The sequence below is a fragment of the Typopeltis vanoorti genome, chromosome 13 (genome assembly GCF_054136105.1).
Source record: "Typopeltis vanoorti isolate ZY-2024b chromosome 13, IOZ_Tvanoo_1.0, whole genome shotgun sequence".
Taxonomy (NCBI): Eukaryota; Metazoa; Arthropoda; class Arachnida; order Uropygi; family Thelyphonidae; genus Typopeltis; species Typopeltis vanoorti.
The window spans coordinates 79791362-79809477 of NC_143561.1; the positions used below are offsets into that span (position 1 = coordinate 79791362).

Here is an 18116-nt window from a genome sequence, read left to right on the forward strand (position 1 = left end):
GGTTTTAATTAATTAGAATAAATTATTTCCTCAACCTGCATTCAATTATATGCCTTATTTATTGTATATGTCGAAATATTTAATGCACAACTAACTAGACTGAAATTCTGTCCTACTCAGAGAGTAACAACACACATCAATTTTTCACTATGAAACTTAATATGAATATAAACATAAGATTAACAAGGAACCTGCTTTTAAGTCTAATATTTTGTAGCAAATATGCATTCGAGACTAATAAATATGAAATCGAAACCTTCGACTTCATTTCGCCCAAAAAAAGCTTAAACTTAGGCTCGACATAGTTTAAAAAGGCGTACCATTTTATTTATCGTCTTACCTCCTCTGTTTTCACTGTCGGCAGGCTTCACTTGAATTGGACGGTTCATCTAAAAGCAATAAAATTAATTAATATGACTATAAAAAAGTGCAAATAATAACTTCATATTAAAAACAATGATAACAAATTAAACGGATAAGAGCACAGATAACTTCCCTCTAAAAATCTTCCTGTAACGAAGACTTTTTAAAGATACATAGGAACCGAATAATCATGTTACATACTACCTAGAATGAAAGAAACACATGCAAAGCGAGACATTAGGCTAAGATCGTGGGTAGAATATACGTGGACTGTGAATCCACAAACCACATATTATAACAAAAGTGACATACATAGTGGTATGCAGTGTTGTGGTGTTTTCACTTTTGTAGACGATGCAATGCAGCAGTTTATCGAGATGTTCAAAATCTGATACAATACTATCTTCTAAAATTATGTTACAGTGTAATTAATTATTTCTGGAGGGCTAATTAAAGACTTCCACACTGTTTTAATTATATTACGATTATCCCACGAATATTCAGATTACTAATATTATCCTACTCTGATTCAGATTTGAGTCTAAAACAAAAATCCCAGTGGTGATTGCACCAAGCTACAGAAAGCTGCTAGTGACATACGGCATTTTACTAAAACCTGTGTCTGGGGTAGAATACTGTACGTATAGAGCTTGAAAGTCATTAGTAAAACTCCGTCGGTAAAGGAAAGTAAGATCTGTTTAAGAAGGGGGGGGGGGTTCCTATTCTTCAAATTATTTACGTTTATTGTAAACACATTTTAATTTTTATATATATGAAAAATATGGTCATTCTTTCTACCGGCATTTCAAAGAGCTGTCTCATTAGCTACAAAATAAATGAAACAACAGCGCCAGAACAGGTGAATCAAATTTATCATATGCCTGAAGTGAATGAAATACTGTACGATGATATGGAAAAGAGCCTTAGATGGGATTTAGCAAGCTGACAGTTAAAATAATGTTCAGTGCCAGAGGTTGCATGAAATGGAATGCTGTAGCGAACCGTTAAGTTCAAAATTAGTATATGACCGGAATATATAATTTGTTAATGTATTAGAAGGTCAACAACTTAATATGTTCTCTACTTGCAGATGTGAGTACTCGTGCTCATTGTATCAGTGTGGTAACACGCAACGCGTCGACCCCGACACGCAAAATATAGAATCAGTACTAGGTACTACACGACAAATCTTAAAGGACACAAAAAAATTCATAACATAATAGGACGGTTGATTAATCGTTTTTTTATGAACTTTGCTCTTAAATGTCCCACAAGCAAGATAAGCGATCTCTATGTATATGAGAGCAAATTTATGGATTTCAGAAGTTAATTGAACACCTTTTTTCAGCTAGCTACAGGAAGCATTTCAGGTGACTATCCTCTCACATACGATTTCGAACCTAACATCTGATTGGGATATATAGATTTGACATCACAACCTCTGGAACTTGAGAGATCACTGAATTTCTTTCGTAATTCACCGATAGACATAATAATAATGCTAATCTTAGTGAGAGAAAAAAAGAGTAAAAAATAACATTCTTTCCTCTCGATGATAATCAAAGAAACTCATAGTGACATCTCTCTTAAAATATAAATGCAGTCTACACATAATGAGCAGATACCCTCGTCCCAGGATCCATCCTATTCAAAACAGGAAACTATCAAGACTCCAAAGTAAGAGTATCACAGGTGATCACACATTGATCATCCATGATATTCCATAAAAGATCGCCTCACAGACGTCGATCAATTAAACTTTCTCTGCGCATAACTAACAGTTGCTCTTACTTATTAAGTATCCGAGTCACTAAGAGAACCATCTATAAAATCAGTGAGTGAAGCCTTTTCCCCAAATATCAACATTAAAAGGTGCTTATTTCTAATAGGAACAACAATAAACCAAAAGCAAGGCACCAGCAAGCTTAGCACCGAAGCCTACAATAACAATCAATATCAATTCGATATTAGTACATTGATTTACAAGACGAATTAACTACATGGAACTATTCATTCACATATAACCAACAAAAAGCTGCAACCATAAAAGACCATCTTTTTTTAGGCAACTAATTTCCAAATATAACTGAGAACTATCGATTACTGTTCCCATTTTCTGTCGTTTTCATCTTATTATGCAATTGTTACTTTTAATACTACCATTAAAAGTAACAGTTGATTCCAAGAGAATTGTTCCTCCTAGGGCGAAAACAGATATCCTTAAATATAGTTTCTACCGTATACATATGAAGGTAAGAAGACATATGGCACTGCGAAAATGTATACCTGGCGATACAGCAAACAGTTTTAGTACTTAATCTCTGCATTATACAAATTACGTGTATGGAGGATTGCAAATCTGGATATTAATGGAAATCAAATGGACAAAGTGGATAATATTTATTTATGTAGACTCCCACTGACGAAATGCTGTAAACTTTACTAAGGTGGGCAAGCCAAATAGTTTATATATTCTGTATTTATTTTTGATATAATCCGGAAACCCTGCTCTAGAGATCAAACATGGAACTTTTGAAGTCATTTCAAGCCTCCAGTAAGTGCAGTGGTGATCCCACACAGGACAATCTAATTCGTCCCCCACTTAAAAGACAATCACAAACTTAACGCCCATGGAGGGATTCGAACCTGCAGATCGCATGTTGGAGAGCAGGTTCGTTAATTCCTGGGCCAACCAAGCCAGCTAATATTCCTTGTCATCCAGAATTTCGCTTATTGTGCTACAGTGCATTGTAAAAAAAAATCTCTAGGGGTGCTTGCCTCTTATTTACAGATCGTCACTACCATATGGGCTCGATGATGTTCAAATCTGGAAAATGCGCGTGTCACTGTACATGTGATTAATTTTTTTTTTTTAATTTTTCAACAAAAATCCTCCGCAGCCATTTTGTTTTGTCGCAGTGTAAAGAAAGTCGATTTTAGTTACACCATCAAGAAGACAAAGAAAAACAGCACTTATATAAAATGCCATATAAGCTCTTTTTTTTTTTCCCCTCTATCAAAATGAGAGTCTACGAGAGGGGGGTCTGGAAAGTTCTGATAAACACCTAGAACAAAAATTATATTCAAGTAACTGATATATACACATATCTTAAAACCCTTTAACCCCCATGTTTCATCAAACTGTAATAATTTGTTCTTTTTCTTTTAGGATATATAAGAAGACATAAAAGTAATTAATTTTTGTTTAGGTGTTTAGAAGAACTTTCTAGATCCCCCCCCCTTCGCATTTGTAATCCACAACAAACTTTATTACTAGAGTCAAGGTTTTCATGTACTGTGTGGTTGAAACCGAAACGAAATGCGTTGAGGGCCAGCTCTCCATAGATCGTAATGAGAACTGACATATCATCCATTAAAACAAATAATATAACTTAAGGATATATAATACCTCGCCTTACGACGATCCGCTCAATCGACGGTGTTCAATATGACCAATAGCCATTTATACAACACTACAATCGTTCATACGACGATTTTAGAAGCGACGAGCGATTTTCGCGAACTGTTTACGATGCCGTTGCATCTGTGTGCATAGGTGTTTCGCTATGAATTACAAACTATTTATGACTATTATATTTCATTGTTGTCAATAACAGAGAAAAAAAATTCAAAGTAAGGGTGCTGTTGCTTCCAGTGAGAAGAAGAAATTAAATACTAAGATAACGATTAAGTTTAGTGACGATGGTTTATTGAATACTGAGATAAGACTCAGGCAAAACTTACCTCGCACTACTGTTGTTGCACTGCAAAAGGTGAAGTAACAAGTACAATAGCTAATACTAGTTGTTAACGTGACAATCGTATTGCCGGGAAAAAAGAAAAGAAAAAAAGTAGTGATTCGCTATACGACAGTGGTCTGGAACCCAACGTGTCGTATGGCTAGATTATGTTTCTAATTCGAAGAACACATGACCCAAAGATTTAATTTACGGAAAGCACTTCTGATGGCTTCACCGCTTACAATATCCTGTTATTTGCTTTTGATAAAAACTGAATTCATTTACAATGGAGGTCACTGTTGTCTATCAAAATGGCGGTATCTCTATAGTAGACTGTTCTTCTGAGACCTCTTTGTACTTTATAACTCTCGAAATTTCAGTAAATTAACCATAAAAAACACCTACTGCCATTCCCAGATTCTAACATTTTGACCACTTCAAGTACCTCAAATTTCAAATAAAGTTGGCTTGTTAAAGTAGCAGTTTGTCCAGTATGAAACCTTGTATACACTAATATTGTCATTCTTGCCTTGCTTTGCGAAGTCGGCGTCCAAATTCGATTGATTGGTTGACGACTCCAGCCGAACATCATGAACGTATTTCTTTCGGTACACGTTTTATGCAGATATCCTAGATTACTTTGTCAAGTTCATTGTGCTTAAATCTCTTAATTATGTTGTGCAAAATGAGCCAAATTTATGCTGAAAATAGTTTTAAACTGTGTAAATGCGTACTTTCGTAAGTTCTTCTCAAAAGTTATACACAAAAGATTGTAAAAAAAGGGAAAAAGGAGATGCGTTTAGTCAGATGGATTTCTTATTTATTCATGTGTATATATATATATATATACCGTATATGTGAAAGTTTTTTTACTTTGGGTGTACTATACGTTAAAGATACCAAGCAAATTTATAAACTTGCTTGTTTGCTTACTTGGAATAAAGGATTAAAACCAAGTTTATAAAATTGCTTGGTATCTTTAACATGTGTGTGTATACACACACACCAATAAAATGCGACGTGTAATATAATTTGTACTTTTTAGAGAAACTTGAACGCACGGATAGGAAAAACTGCATCACGAGTAATTATTTGAACCAGGAATCATCTATTTGTCATTTAAGACAAATAGAGGCGAAAACTATAACGCCAACATACTTCAGAGATGAACAAAGCTCATCTCCGAAGAACAGGGAAATGTTTTAATTTCTAGTCATCAAAATTACGGACAAGAGCTCTAAAGAAGTTTGCCAAAAATTAGGATGCTTATTAACAGGTTCAATAGCTTAATTGCCTATTTATTCGCAGTATACTTAACATTATAATTAGCGCATAACGACATTGGCAAAAATAAATGGCACGCACTTGCGTTTTTTTCTTTAGAAGACAACCTCTGTAAAAATATAATTACGTTGCCCTCTTAACATGTCTAAGTAACAAGGCATTTCTTTTTTTTAGAGTGAAAAGGGAGGGAAATTAAATTTCTTTTTCACATTTTAAAGAAGGCGGATATATCAAAATTGATGTGACTCAGAGGGATAACGCACGCGCACACACACACACATAATAGAAAGCAATAGTGTTGAAAACCAGTTACGAAGAACAAATCAAAAAATATATAAAAGAATATACAGGGAACATAATACATATTAAAAGTTAATGTTCGTTGTCATAAGGATTACTTTTATTTTTTTTCGCAAATAAATTTCAGGAACAGTCTATATATTTTGCTCCATCTCAACTTCAAAGTTTATTCATTACCGCTAAGTAGCTATTTCTTAATAAAAAGCTTTGCACAATAAAAAAAAAAAAAAAGTGTATGAAATAATTGCTCATCATAATTATGATACTAATAGCAATCTGTGAAATGAGAATTTTAATAGTGTAGAGTAAAAGTTTATTTACCCCTAAATTAATATTTCTTTGAATATACTTGAAAACTTACTAAAATAATGCTGGATCTAATATCCACTTTGCTGTGCAATACTTGAAGAAAAACATTTTTCCCTACGTTAACCTCCCACCAACGAAAGATTGTAAATATGAAACTGACAATGGACACATTTGGAACAGTTATACTACTCGTATTTTATATCCAGAAGTCGGATAATTGCTGCAGTTCATACAGTGTTGCCACTTTGAGGTGAGATTCTAATCCGCAGCCCACACATTCTAATTTCAGGATGAGTTATCCTCTGGGCCAGGGGTCGCCAAACTTCTTTGACCGTCGACCCCTTCAAGAGTTTCTTGACTTTTTATCGACCCCCTCTATTTTATTATTACGTAATCATAATAGGACAAGCAAAAAAAGACGCTTATGTGATTTTTTAGATTGTTTATTTTATAGTTACAGTGTTTATTGTATGTATAATATAGTATATATTATTATATTGGCTTAACATCAAAGGGATACTTTTGACGTCCGTCTTAATATTACATATTTGATAGGAGGGATAAATAATATATAAAATATAAAATTTTATTTTATTTTGAAGTCATTAAGCAAAAGTAATAAGTCTAAATAATATACCTATAATAAATTCATCCGTTTATTGGTAAATACGTCATTTTGGCCTACTTGATTGGCCTCCGTAACTATTTTCATGACCTTGCTCCATCTTAGAGGTCCTATTCATGTCACTGTTCCCACAATTCATTCTTAATTGCGTTGTAATTCAGGATGTAGGTAATCCAAGTTAACCGAATTAAATATTACCCGTACAATGATATCTTATATTTTTCTATCGACCCCTAACAATGTTATATCGACCACTTTGGCGACCACTGCTCTAGGCTAACCAAATCAGAGCATGAAGGAAAAATAAATAAATATTCGGAAGAATATCTTTGAAATATCACAAACTGTCTGATTACTTTGGAAAGTTAAAATGACAGTCGAAGCAACTAAGGCCAGATATTATACTTGTTAATTGTGCGTTTTCTCGATTTGTCTGTTTTGTGGGAAGAAAATTTTATCCGCACTGCATGAGACCAGCTAACTCGCCTTCAGTTTAAAAGTACTTGTGAAAGTTCGTGTTATAGCCGGGATTCGAACCCAGGTCTTTCCAAGGAGAAGGCGATATGCCACAACTGCACTAGGAGGAGCTGAAACTGACTGTATCATTGCATTCTTGATATCAAGATCGGTGCATCAAGAAGACATACTTGTCTTCTTGATGCACCGATCACATCCTTATGATGACGATGTTGAGCACTTTTATGCGTAAGTTGCAGAACAATATTTCTGCAATATACAAAGAAATATTGTTCTGCAACACAAAAATGTGCACAGTGGTGAACTCAGTCTGGAAGCCATGGATTAATTTGAGCAACGTATTCATAACTAACAGCGAAATACAATTCTGAATTGAAAATGAATGATAAACGATCTTTAATATAAAAGTAGGTAAATATAATTTATTTATTCGTGTGGGGGTTCCCCCCGTTTCTCGATCGTCCCTTAGGTCTGGTTGAGCCCTCCTAATGAGGGATTAAGTATGTCTTTTATGACTGGATCTGTGTTTGTTCATGGGCTGGTTGTTGTGAGGGACAAAAAATCCAAGTTTCCAGGTGAAAAAACCCTCTACCTCCGTATGAGACCGGCTAACTCACCTTTAATGGAAAGACTAAAGATGAGTTAGCCGGTCTCATACGAAAATCGAACCTTGGTCCTTCCGACCAAAGGGCTTTGTCTATACTGACTGAGCTACGGCGGCTCGGTAAATATAATAAACAGCAAATATAATAATTAAAAATCAAAAGTGGACAAGACCGTAATCTAAATACAATGATTTGCTGCACAGTTACAAAAGGACATTATCAGTCGCCGAAACAAATATGAAAATTATTAATCAAAATTGATATATTAAAGTTTAACAGTTCGGGGAGAAAATGCAACAAAGAATTTCTGGATAAGAAAAATTACTTCGGACATTATTCGTTAATACTTAAACTCATAAGAAATTGTTCATTAATTAGTTTGCATGAAATTAATAAGAAACCAAGTATTTAAGCCTTGCGCTATCTGGTCTTCCACATTATTATATGGGAGACTAGATAGCACAAAGCATTCTTCGTTTGTGAGTATACGATAATGGTCATACCACGATATATACCTTCATATAAAACTGTTTAGTTTTAAACTAAAATAAAGTTTGAACGTAAAGAAGAACACATATATAACTCAGCCGTTATACTTGTTTTACTGAAATATATTTGCCAATTAATCTTTACAACGAAAGGTCAACAGAAAAATGATAGGATCACCATTTATATAATCTAGTCCTAAGTCTATGTCTCTAAAAAGTATTAATTTTATTATCGAATCTTATATGGTCATTTTCTAAGAAAGGATCTCTAATCAACTGTTAATACAGTAACAGATCCGTCCTTAGAAATTGACCATAATAAGATTCGATAATAAAGTAATACTTGCTAGAATATTTATTTATATTAGATATTAGAATTTATATTAGAATATAAATTTATATAATATTTATAATATTTACTAATATTTATATTAGAATATTTAAGATTATTTTACTAATAATCTTAAATATAGACGTCGTATATTAAAGTACTGGCCATTCTGCGTATTAATTTCCCTCGAAGCGCTTCTCAGGATAACCTTATACATCATCAAAGAATTTATTCTACATGGTTTGGGGCCTTCGTTAAAATCAGTGTAAGCAGTATAATCCTGAAAAGCGTTTAGCAGTGAGTATACTTAGAAAATGACTCACCACAGAGGTGTCCGGACTTCCTTCTTTTCCCAATTTTAAAGTTGTACTAAGGTCACTTCACCCAAGACATACCATTTAAGGCGCTACGTTATATTTTCATGTACATTTGTCGGAAAGTCCAGACAGGCGTTCTTAGTTGTTCTTCGACCACAACACGGAGCACTCGCGCACTTCAGTTTTCAATAAAGTTAGACCTTAACATATAAAAATATGCTAATTATTATATCAGAATATGATGGCTTGACCGTGTAGTGACAAAAAAAAACCTTTCCAGTGACTACTTCCCATTTCGAGGACCGAATAGATATGCATAAATTTGTTTTGAAAATATGCTGAACGCGAACGCAATCCTATATTATCCTCACATGCTGCGTAAGAGGTGAAATATTTAGAATTTTCTGCATTTAAAGGATAATGATATAGTTTGATTTTTACAGATATCAGAAGCGGTAACTGTTGCACACTGACCACTTGCCTGATTATAGATCTTATTTCCAATTTTTTAAAAGAATCCAAATATATTAATATGTAGTCATTCATCAAAATATTAGATGCATTTTTCGATAAACGGAATTCATCAGAAACGTGAATACCACAAGTAGCAAGCAGTACCGGCTTAACTAGGTGGCAGACGATATCCGCATTAAGGCATATGCGCGTGAGGTAATGGAAAAACGGGAGCTAGATGGGCTGGCAGCTCGAACTATTGGGATGGTCACATGCAAGTGTAAGTGTCTTAGTATATCAAAAATAGCGTCCTAAACAGAAAACATCGAAATGGTCAAAAGACTACAAGGGAGCATGAAATCAGCATTGTTCAGAATGAAGTATAACAGTAGAAGACCACCAAGAGTATACGCTTATAGAAAAAAAAAATAATAATAATAAATCAGCTACAGTTGGAAGTGGGTGAAGATCAGCATCGGAAACTAGTGGACTGGGAAAAATTGAAAGGGCAACAGAACGGCATGCTTATAAGTGACAACAATGTAAAGCAGTGAAGAAATAATAAATACACGTTTTCCAGGCACTTCAAGTCGAAGAATAAAGACAGTTCGCAAGTGGCTTTGTAGATAAAATTCTTTTGTCCTGTTTGAGCCAATATCACTGAAGTTAATGATACTTGCAAAAATCTGCATATCTCTCAAAAAGCTGCATTTGCATTTAGATTGGGTAAATGTTTTTCTTAGCATCAGGAAACAATCTGAATCATACTGTAATTCAGGAAATTGGCCCAAGGAAGGTTTTCTCATCAAATGTCCTTTGGCTGAGAGTTTGTCTGTAAAAACAACTGGTGGCCGTCTCGAACTCTAATTCTTAATTCAGTCCTTTTTCTCAGATATTGGATACAGAAATCTGAAACATATTCAAAAACATGGTTTTTTTTAATCTAATATTAATTATTCATAAATTTTATTTTAATCATCATTTACAGTATTCCGATGAAATCCCAGCCAAAAGTCTCAAGTTCGAAAAACTAAAGTTAATAAAGCGAAAATCCCTGAAGAACCATTCGATTTTTCTACAATGAATGAGGCATTACAATTAAGGAAATACGTTAATTCCTTTTGAGTGTTACCTTCAAACAACAAGCAACTTCTTATGCGATTTTACTGCATACACCTTTCTTAATTTAATATATAAGATAAAATGAGTAGTATATAGTATACTGTTCCTTTATAGTCACTTCACAATTCTGTTGTAGCTAAGCCCATCTTTTTGTCTTAATACTATATTTCAGAGGCAAATATAGTCAACTTCTGATTGGTGTAACGTGATGCTTTCCACTGATGACCAATGAGATTGGTAACAAATAATCCTGAATCAGAAGACATTCAAATGATATTCAAAGACTAGTTTTCCCCTTCCCAATGATTCAATTAAATATAAATTCATCGAATTGAAAGTAAGCAAAACATCTTCAGATAAATAACATTATTTCCTTCCGCTTCGATTTCAAGTAATATATTTACTTGAAATCTAGTTTTGAAATTTACTTGAAATCAAGCAGTCATATTAATACTACCATTTCAAAAGCATCCCACAGACATAAATCACAATAGTTACACTAGATTTTAAGAATAATTATTCTCTTCTCGAATAATCTCTTATAGAGGTCAATAGTAACACTAGATTTTAAGAATAACTTTACCCTTAGATCATATATTAAGGGAGATCACTTATGAACATTAAATTCTTGTTACTTCTCGGTTTTTTCATAAGAACAGTCAGTGCACCAATATTAAATACCTCAAGAGCAGGAACTCCTGCTTTAGACCCTATTCTAGACACCGAACAGAGAATTTTTTAATTCACTTCAGGCCAACAATAAGCAAGGCGATAGTCTCGCACAGGCAACGAAGGTGGAAGATCAATTTTACAGTTAGGTGCAAAGTTCCTAACACTCACTTCCAAAAGATCATTTCGACATCGCGTAATCCAAAGTAACTTTTATTTGTGCAACACCTATAACTTTTTGAGAAGGAGCTGAATATGAATTTATCATGGTATTAAACTAGTTAGTATTCATTACAATCAAAGGAAGGATAAATTTAACAAAGAAAATGCAGCTAAAATTAAATTCCTTTAGTTCTTAGAATGCGGCTGAAGGAATTTTAAAACAAAAAATGCTTTGTAGCGTCAACTCGCAATCTGACATTACGAAATATACTTTTGGAATGTCTACTATTCATTAATTGTTCTCCTTGACACGCAACAAAAATAGAATTTCAATTTAGTATCTTCGAAAACCGAGGACATTAGAGAATGCAAGGTATTCGGATGGAAAATAGCAAAATTATTCAAGGCCTTGCGTAAATTCCTCGAGTTGTTTTTCTTCTACCTGAATAAGCACATTTGTGCGGCATTGTATATTCCGAAACAGTAAAGTAATATATGTTTCGTACTCTTTTTATTAAAAACGTATTTCATTACAGAGAGAGAGAGATGACATTCTGTCATGAATTTTAACGAAAAAATTCCAGCTGTTAAACATTTAATTCAATGAGAACAATTCATGTTATATAAAATATATAATATCCATGCCTGCTTAATGAAACTAAATGCAGATATAGTTCTATTCAATACTAAAATTATAAATATTCATACAAATGAATATTTGTGAACAGCTACGTTAAAGTGTCTGAAGGATTTAAACTACAGTAGAAGAATTCGTGGGATCGCTTGATATTCAATTACTTATTTTTTGGTTTTCTAGGAAACAAATTAAAAACATGAAACAAATAATAGTATTAATATTCCAGGAGCCTCCGTAACCAGGCTGGTATCGACGTCCTTTGACTGGAAAGACCTAAGTGCAAATCCAGTCTAGGACGCGAGAGAACCTAAATATAGGGTTCTCTTTTCAAAACTGAAGGAAATGAGTTAGCCGAAGTAAGAATGATTAATATTTCAGAAATAAAAGCATCTTCTATTATGTAGGAATTAATAATATTATGATAAAAAATGAATAACAATGCTAATATATCGCGAGCGAGCGCGTCCTCTCTATACACATACACAGTGTGTGTGAGAGAGAGACTTCCATCTCAATTTGGAAACCATAGGAATTACCATAATTTTCGGCAACCTGTAAGATATTTTTCAGATTATTCCAATTCGCATGCAATGAGAAAGCGAGCATTCCTGGAATAAATATAATAATAAAAAAACTCTCAAGTAATAAAATATTCATCAACTCGTTCCAAGAGTTTAATTTACATAGGATATTAAATTTGGCAACAAATTCTGCACTACTTTCAAATACAATGATATAAGGTAAAAGAGCTTAGAAATTATTTTGCGCCTCTTTCCACAAATCACGTTTATGAAATGCAAATCATTACTATTGCAAGAGCAAATCTGTACGGCAAACATGCGATGAGTAGACAATGCGAAATGGATTATTCAGAAACTCCATCAGTAATGAATAGAATGAGACTCTTTAGAAATTCAACAAAAGTATAATTTGAAAAGTAGGCGGTGCGATACATACAATTAATGAAAAGTGCGTTCTCCTGTGTGTATGTGCAGTATTCACCTAGCAGAGCGAGGTTAGAAGGGGAAACTATCCTGTCTCCTCGGCACGTGACCCATGTAGAGTGATTTCAACTCAAATGTAGTCCACACCTAGTGTTCAGGAAATGATTTATGACTACCAATTAGTTCACAAGAAGAAGAAATATGAATCATAATGCGTGACATAAGTGCGGATGATTCATCGATATTTGAAAGGAAACTTTAAACTCCATGAAACAGGTTTCATCAGTAATTAAAGAGTACTCTGTTACTTGCAGTTAATTTTAAATGATCAGTACTTGCCCTGTTAGCAGTGAACGAGAGAATTTAGATTTTCTTTCCGTTGTAACATAATCTATATGTATACTATTATAAACACAAAATGCCATTCTCTGAAACTGGTGATTGGTATCAATCAGTTAGCATTACTAAAATTATGCGAGCTTCATTTAATGACCAGCTGTTTTTTTTTTAAACATATTTTTGCACTAGTCGAAATAATTTGCCTACCAATATTAGTTATATGAACTGCGGTTACTATGACCAGATGCGTCAGTATTTTTTTTTTCCTTAAATAATTCAAAAACATGCAGCGTTCCTAGATTTTCTAAATTAAGAACTAGACGCTAACATTTTCCACATTGTCAGAAATGTAATCATCGCTATTAACCTCCAAAAAGGATTCGACTGTTTTTATCTGGCTATCAAAAAGTTTTGTTTGTTCGGTTATTGTTAATTGAACTGTGTAAAAGGATATTTCTTTACCAGAAAAATGAAAGGATGGAAATTTTACTCTGACCAAAAATGCAAAATAGACTGAGGCCGAATTAAAGTATTCCAAGCAAAAGTGGTCTCCTTTCAAGAAACTTTATTTTCTTTCTTAACAACTGCTTACGTAATCTTCGATAATAACATTCATACTGATGGAAATATGTATGGAGCCTCCGTGGCGCAGTCGCTATAGACGAAGCCCTTTGGTCGGAAAGACCAAAGGGCTTTCCGACTTCGTCTATAGCGACTTCGTCTATAGCGACTGCGCTACGGAGTTCGAATCCTATCAGTGACGTGAGGAACTTTAATCTGGTCTCTTTCGACGAAAGGTGAGTTAGCCGGTCTCATACGGGGGTAAGAGTTTTTTCACCCCCTACCTCCGTATGAGATCCGTATGTAGATGCGTGTGTTCATGGGGAAAACCTGCCACATGAACACACGCATCTACAGACATAGGACGCACTGGGAGGCAAACATTATTTAAAATCTAAGTGAACGTATGCTTAATAAATTACCTTAATCAGGTAATTTATAATGATTCCAAAATCCAAGTTACTACCAGCAGCTCCCAGTTCAAGTCCCTGATCCTTTAGACAACTTTTACGAGTTCCTTGCCTGACGTTTTTTACAGACCAGTTGTAAAACCCGTCGTCTATTACTGAATTTTGCTGTATATTCTCAGCTCAGTTTGCGAAATAAAAAGCCCAAGTTCCCAGGAAGGGAAAACGTGTTACTTCCATATAATACCAGTTACCTCAGTTTCATTTGAAAAATCTATTCAGATAAACGTTTCTCAACGACCTAAGCCTTCTGTACTAAAGAGTGCAATGTTGCGTCATTTTTTCAAATATGATACGGAGGCGCTTATCACCGAGCAGTAGCCTTTGATTGAATAATAGGAAAACTCACATGTGACCGAGTTAGAGGTAGTGTGGATGTGTGAGATATACTCTGCCTGCCTACACCACCTTAAAAATGAAGTCTACTAACATTCTCCACCTATACCAGAATGCAAAATTTATAAACATTATTCATCGCTTGTATTTAAATTACAGCATAACTTTATAATTGATAGCCAAGCAGTATTTCAGTGAATGTTCAAAAGAAGTGCTCTTATTAAAATGGTATTTTTTTTATTACTCCCACTCACAGATGGTTGTAGCCGTGTAGTATGTTAGTGCCCTGTCTAGACTTAAGATATATTTTATATTTTTTATTAATTATGTATTATTATATATTATATTATTAATTATATAAAATATATATTGTATTTATTTTCATATCATCCTTAAGAGTTATTCTAGAGACCAAATAAAGAACTTTTTCAAACCATTTCAGGCCTCCAATAAAAAGGAATGGCAGTTTATAACTACTGTATTTAACATTCTCGAGAGAGAGAGAGAGAGAGAGAGAGAGAGAGATAGAAAGGGGGTATGTACTAGAATAATTTTACAGGCACTTTTAATATTTATTATTTATTTACTTTGCAGTAGTTCCTCTGATTAATTATGCATAAAAGTACATCAATACAAGAAGGCCCTCATGAAAACTTGTTAGGCTAATGGTCTGTTATTTCCTTACCTTTTAAGTATATATTAAATTTGATGAATTGAGGAACGAGCAAGATTTTAGTTTTCATATGTAAATAGTATTCGCAAGCATAAACTGAAACTATGAATAATGAATCTTTCTCATTTTCTATAATTACTGATGCTGTACTCCCAAAACGCCAAATGTGATTTCTGCTACTCTTGACAGAATTCCGATCAATAATATACGCAGTAATTAAAAAGGTGGATGTAAACTATATTTAGAAATTCTACAGTGACGTATAAACACTACCTTCCTATAATAATTATTGCTCTCATTAGTATTAATTTCAAGATAAAGAGCTTTTCCTTTGATCAGATGTCATTCATTCACGTATATTTACATCAGTGAACACGAAGGGAATCTCTGAGGGATGAATAAATAAAATGTTTCCGCACAACTTGAGAAGGCTTATGAGCCTAAAATCACAAACGAAGTATAAACAACAAATGATATATCGTTCTGTGGGTTAAAAAAAAAAAAATTCTCATCACACGACAAAACAAAATTAAGTTAAATAATGGGTTTTGGCAGCCACTTATCTCAATCAAAATTTTCCTTGGAACCCTGACACTTAACCCCCACCCTCTGCATGTGTGAACAATGGTATACGCTTAAAAAAAAAAAGGAGACGAAGTCGAACATGAGTGAAATGTTGGACCTACAACACTACACGAAGAAACCAACACCGGGTTTTGCTAGATGATCAGAACTGATCTTATATCTGAAACATTTATTAATAATTTAAATAATTAAATTATATGAAGTAAAATTAACACCATTAAGAATAAAAATCAACGGATGCGTTAAAACCGGTTTTAACGCATCCGTTTTTATTAATCCAATCTTCGTCACCAGGTGTACATTTTTCGCGTCAGTAAAACTGCGATACAACAGAAGGTCTTCATCAAACCAGATCTTCGAAATTGTCTCTGGACAATGGTCAAAAAAAGTTTAATGTGGAACAGTCTAAAACACAGAAGTGAGGAATATCTTTTTCTTTTTAAATTAGAAAGCCAAACATCGCTCCAGGGAGAATATCATGCCAGTGACTAATATGGACAACGAAACTTATAATGGAACTGTAATTTCTTCATTATTATAAAAATAAAATAAAATAAATAAAAAAAAATGAAAAAAAATCAGTATACGCATATACTTAAACGGCTTTCAAATCGAGTATATTTTACTGTTACCAGGTTAATTTCATTAACTGTAGACGTGTTTCATAATATTTATACTATCCACATCAAGGAGCGGTTTCATTATAATACTTTTGGCATATCAGTGTTGTGTGTGCGAAAAGATGGCATCATTATTATCGCATACAATGGTGAGCAATTTAACTAAGGGGAGAAAAAATGAAGATTACGCACTGGGACGTTCCTGGATCTTATCCGTATTTAGATACGGTTTACATAGAGAAAAATCGTTTCTGTACTGTCGATGTGTAATAATGGGCATTCTAAAGCAGTGTGGATTCTGAAAGGATATTTATACGATCTGAAATTTTGGCGCGATGTCCACAGGATTTCCAATAACGCTCCAAAATTTCAGATCGCATAAATGACCGACCTTTAAAATATACACTGCTTTACAATAGCGGGCGATGTAGGCTATGTAGATTGGCGAAATCCATACTGGTGGTTACTGATTAACTGGGTAGCAGAGAAGCTGAATGTTGATGACTTTCTCCATTATTCTGGAAGTGTGTGTGCAGTGATGGCAATCGATCGGTACAGTCCTCCTGTTTTGGAAATGATTGGGTATAGGCTTGCTTACACGCGTCGATATAAGTGCCAGCTGAGTATTGAAGATTGTAAAGACAATACAAGGCGGGTGTTGTTCCGGGACACAACGTTTAAGTACGATTAGAGATTGATACATGTAAGTTCACTAGTATGTATTAAGAGGCGATTTGCCTTGGACGTCAATGCAGGAGTTGAAGAAGACAAGTGATACCAAGAGGGCAGATTTATCTTTAGCTGCGATAACAGTGGTGCCATACCTGGATGAGAGAGAAAAAAGTGGAAGAACAGGTGAGCAGAAGTTACATCCGATGGCTTGTGCTAGGGACTATTAAGTCATGGCTTCCAATTGAACAGGAGGCGTTTTTTGATGTTGCCTCTTATGAAGTCAGATTTAGATTTGCATTAATTGCGTGCTTCAGCAAAGGCACAATATCAGAATAAATTCCAAAGATTTCCCCACTTTGTACTTTACTAATGCCAAAGGACACAAGGCTATAACTGATTGTAGAAGGACGTTCTGTGAGGAAACATGCACAATATTGTGGTTCGAATTCTCTAAAAAAGAAAACGAGTGAATATGGTATATCTGGAAGGAGAAGTGGTTTAAAAAAAGATGGAGATTGGGAGGAGTGTATCAGGAATTTGGAGTGAGAGATTTACAATTCGCGTTATGTCGCTGATTATAGCAAATCCTTCTGAATCTCGTCCAGATTGGCCAGTGGTGTTGGAAAGGGAAACCAGTTGGAGTGCTGAGGACATTAAGGTCACTGCAAATATGATTTAAAGTATATCTGGTAAGTTTTGTTTTTGAAGGTTATCATTCACACTGCATGAGGAAGACAGGAGAGAGAGAAATGCAATAAATAGGATGGTGGTTTCACCAGAAGGTATTAGCTAGATTGTAGAAGGTCGAGCTTCGTGAATAAAAATTGAGGAAGTGAGAGTGGTTTACAGAATCAGGAAAGCAGTAAAAACGGCAATATTACTGAAAGGGGCAACGAAAACTTAAGCCAGAGGAATGGGTTCTAAATTAGACATTCTTTGGTAATCAATGTCTGGATCTCCATACAGGCACAGCATTTATGGCAAAAGGGATTTGCAGTGTATAATTTGGATACCGAAAGTGGAATGTAGTTGTTGTA

At 34.3% G+C, this 18116-nt stretch overlaps 1 protein-coding gene across 6 annotated transcripts in view; it reads right to left on the reverse strand.

Annotated features, from left to right (window-relative positions):
* The window catches only part of LOC150100308 (CUGBP Elav-like family member 4), an 865263-nt gene that overhangs the window by 478646 nt on the left and 368501 nt on the right, over nt 1–18116 (reverse strand). For all 6 annotated transcript variants that reach the window (XR_016549221.1, XM_090402317.1, XM_090402318.1 and 3 more), the window contains one exon: nt 341–389. Coding sequence is in view for 5 of the 6 variants with exons in the window: in XM_090402317.1 (XP_090258443.1) it covers nt 341–389 (49 nt within the window). In the remaining variant the exon portion in view is untranslated. The remainder of the gene's footprint in view (nt 1–340; nt 390–18116) is intronic.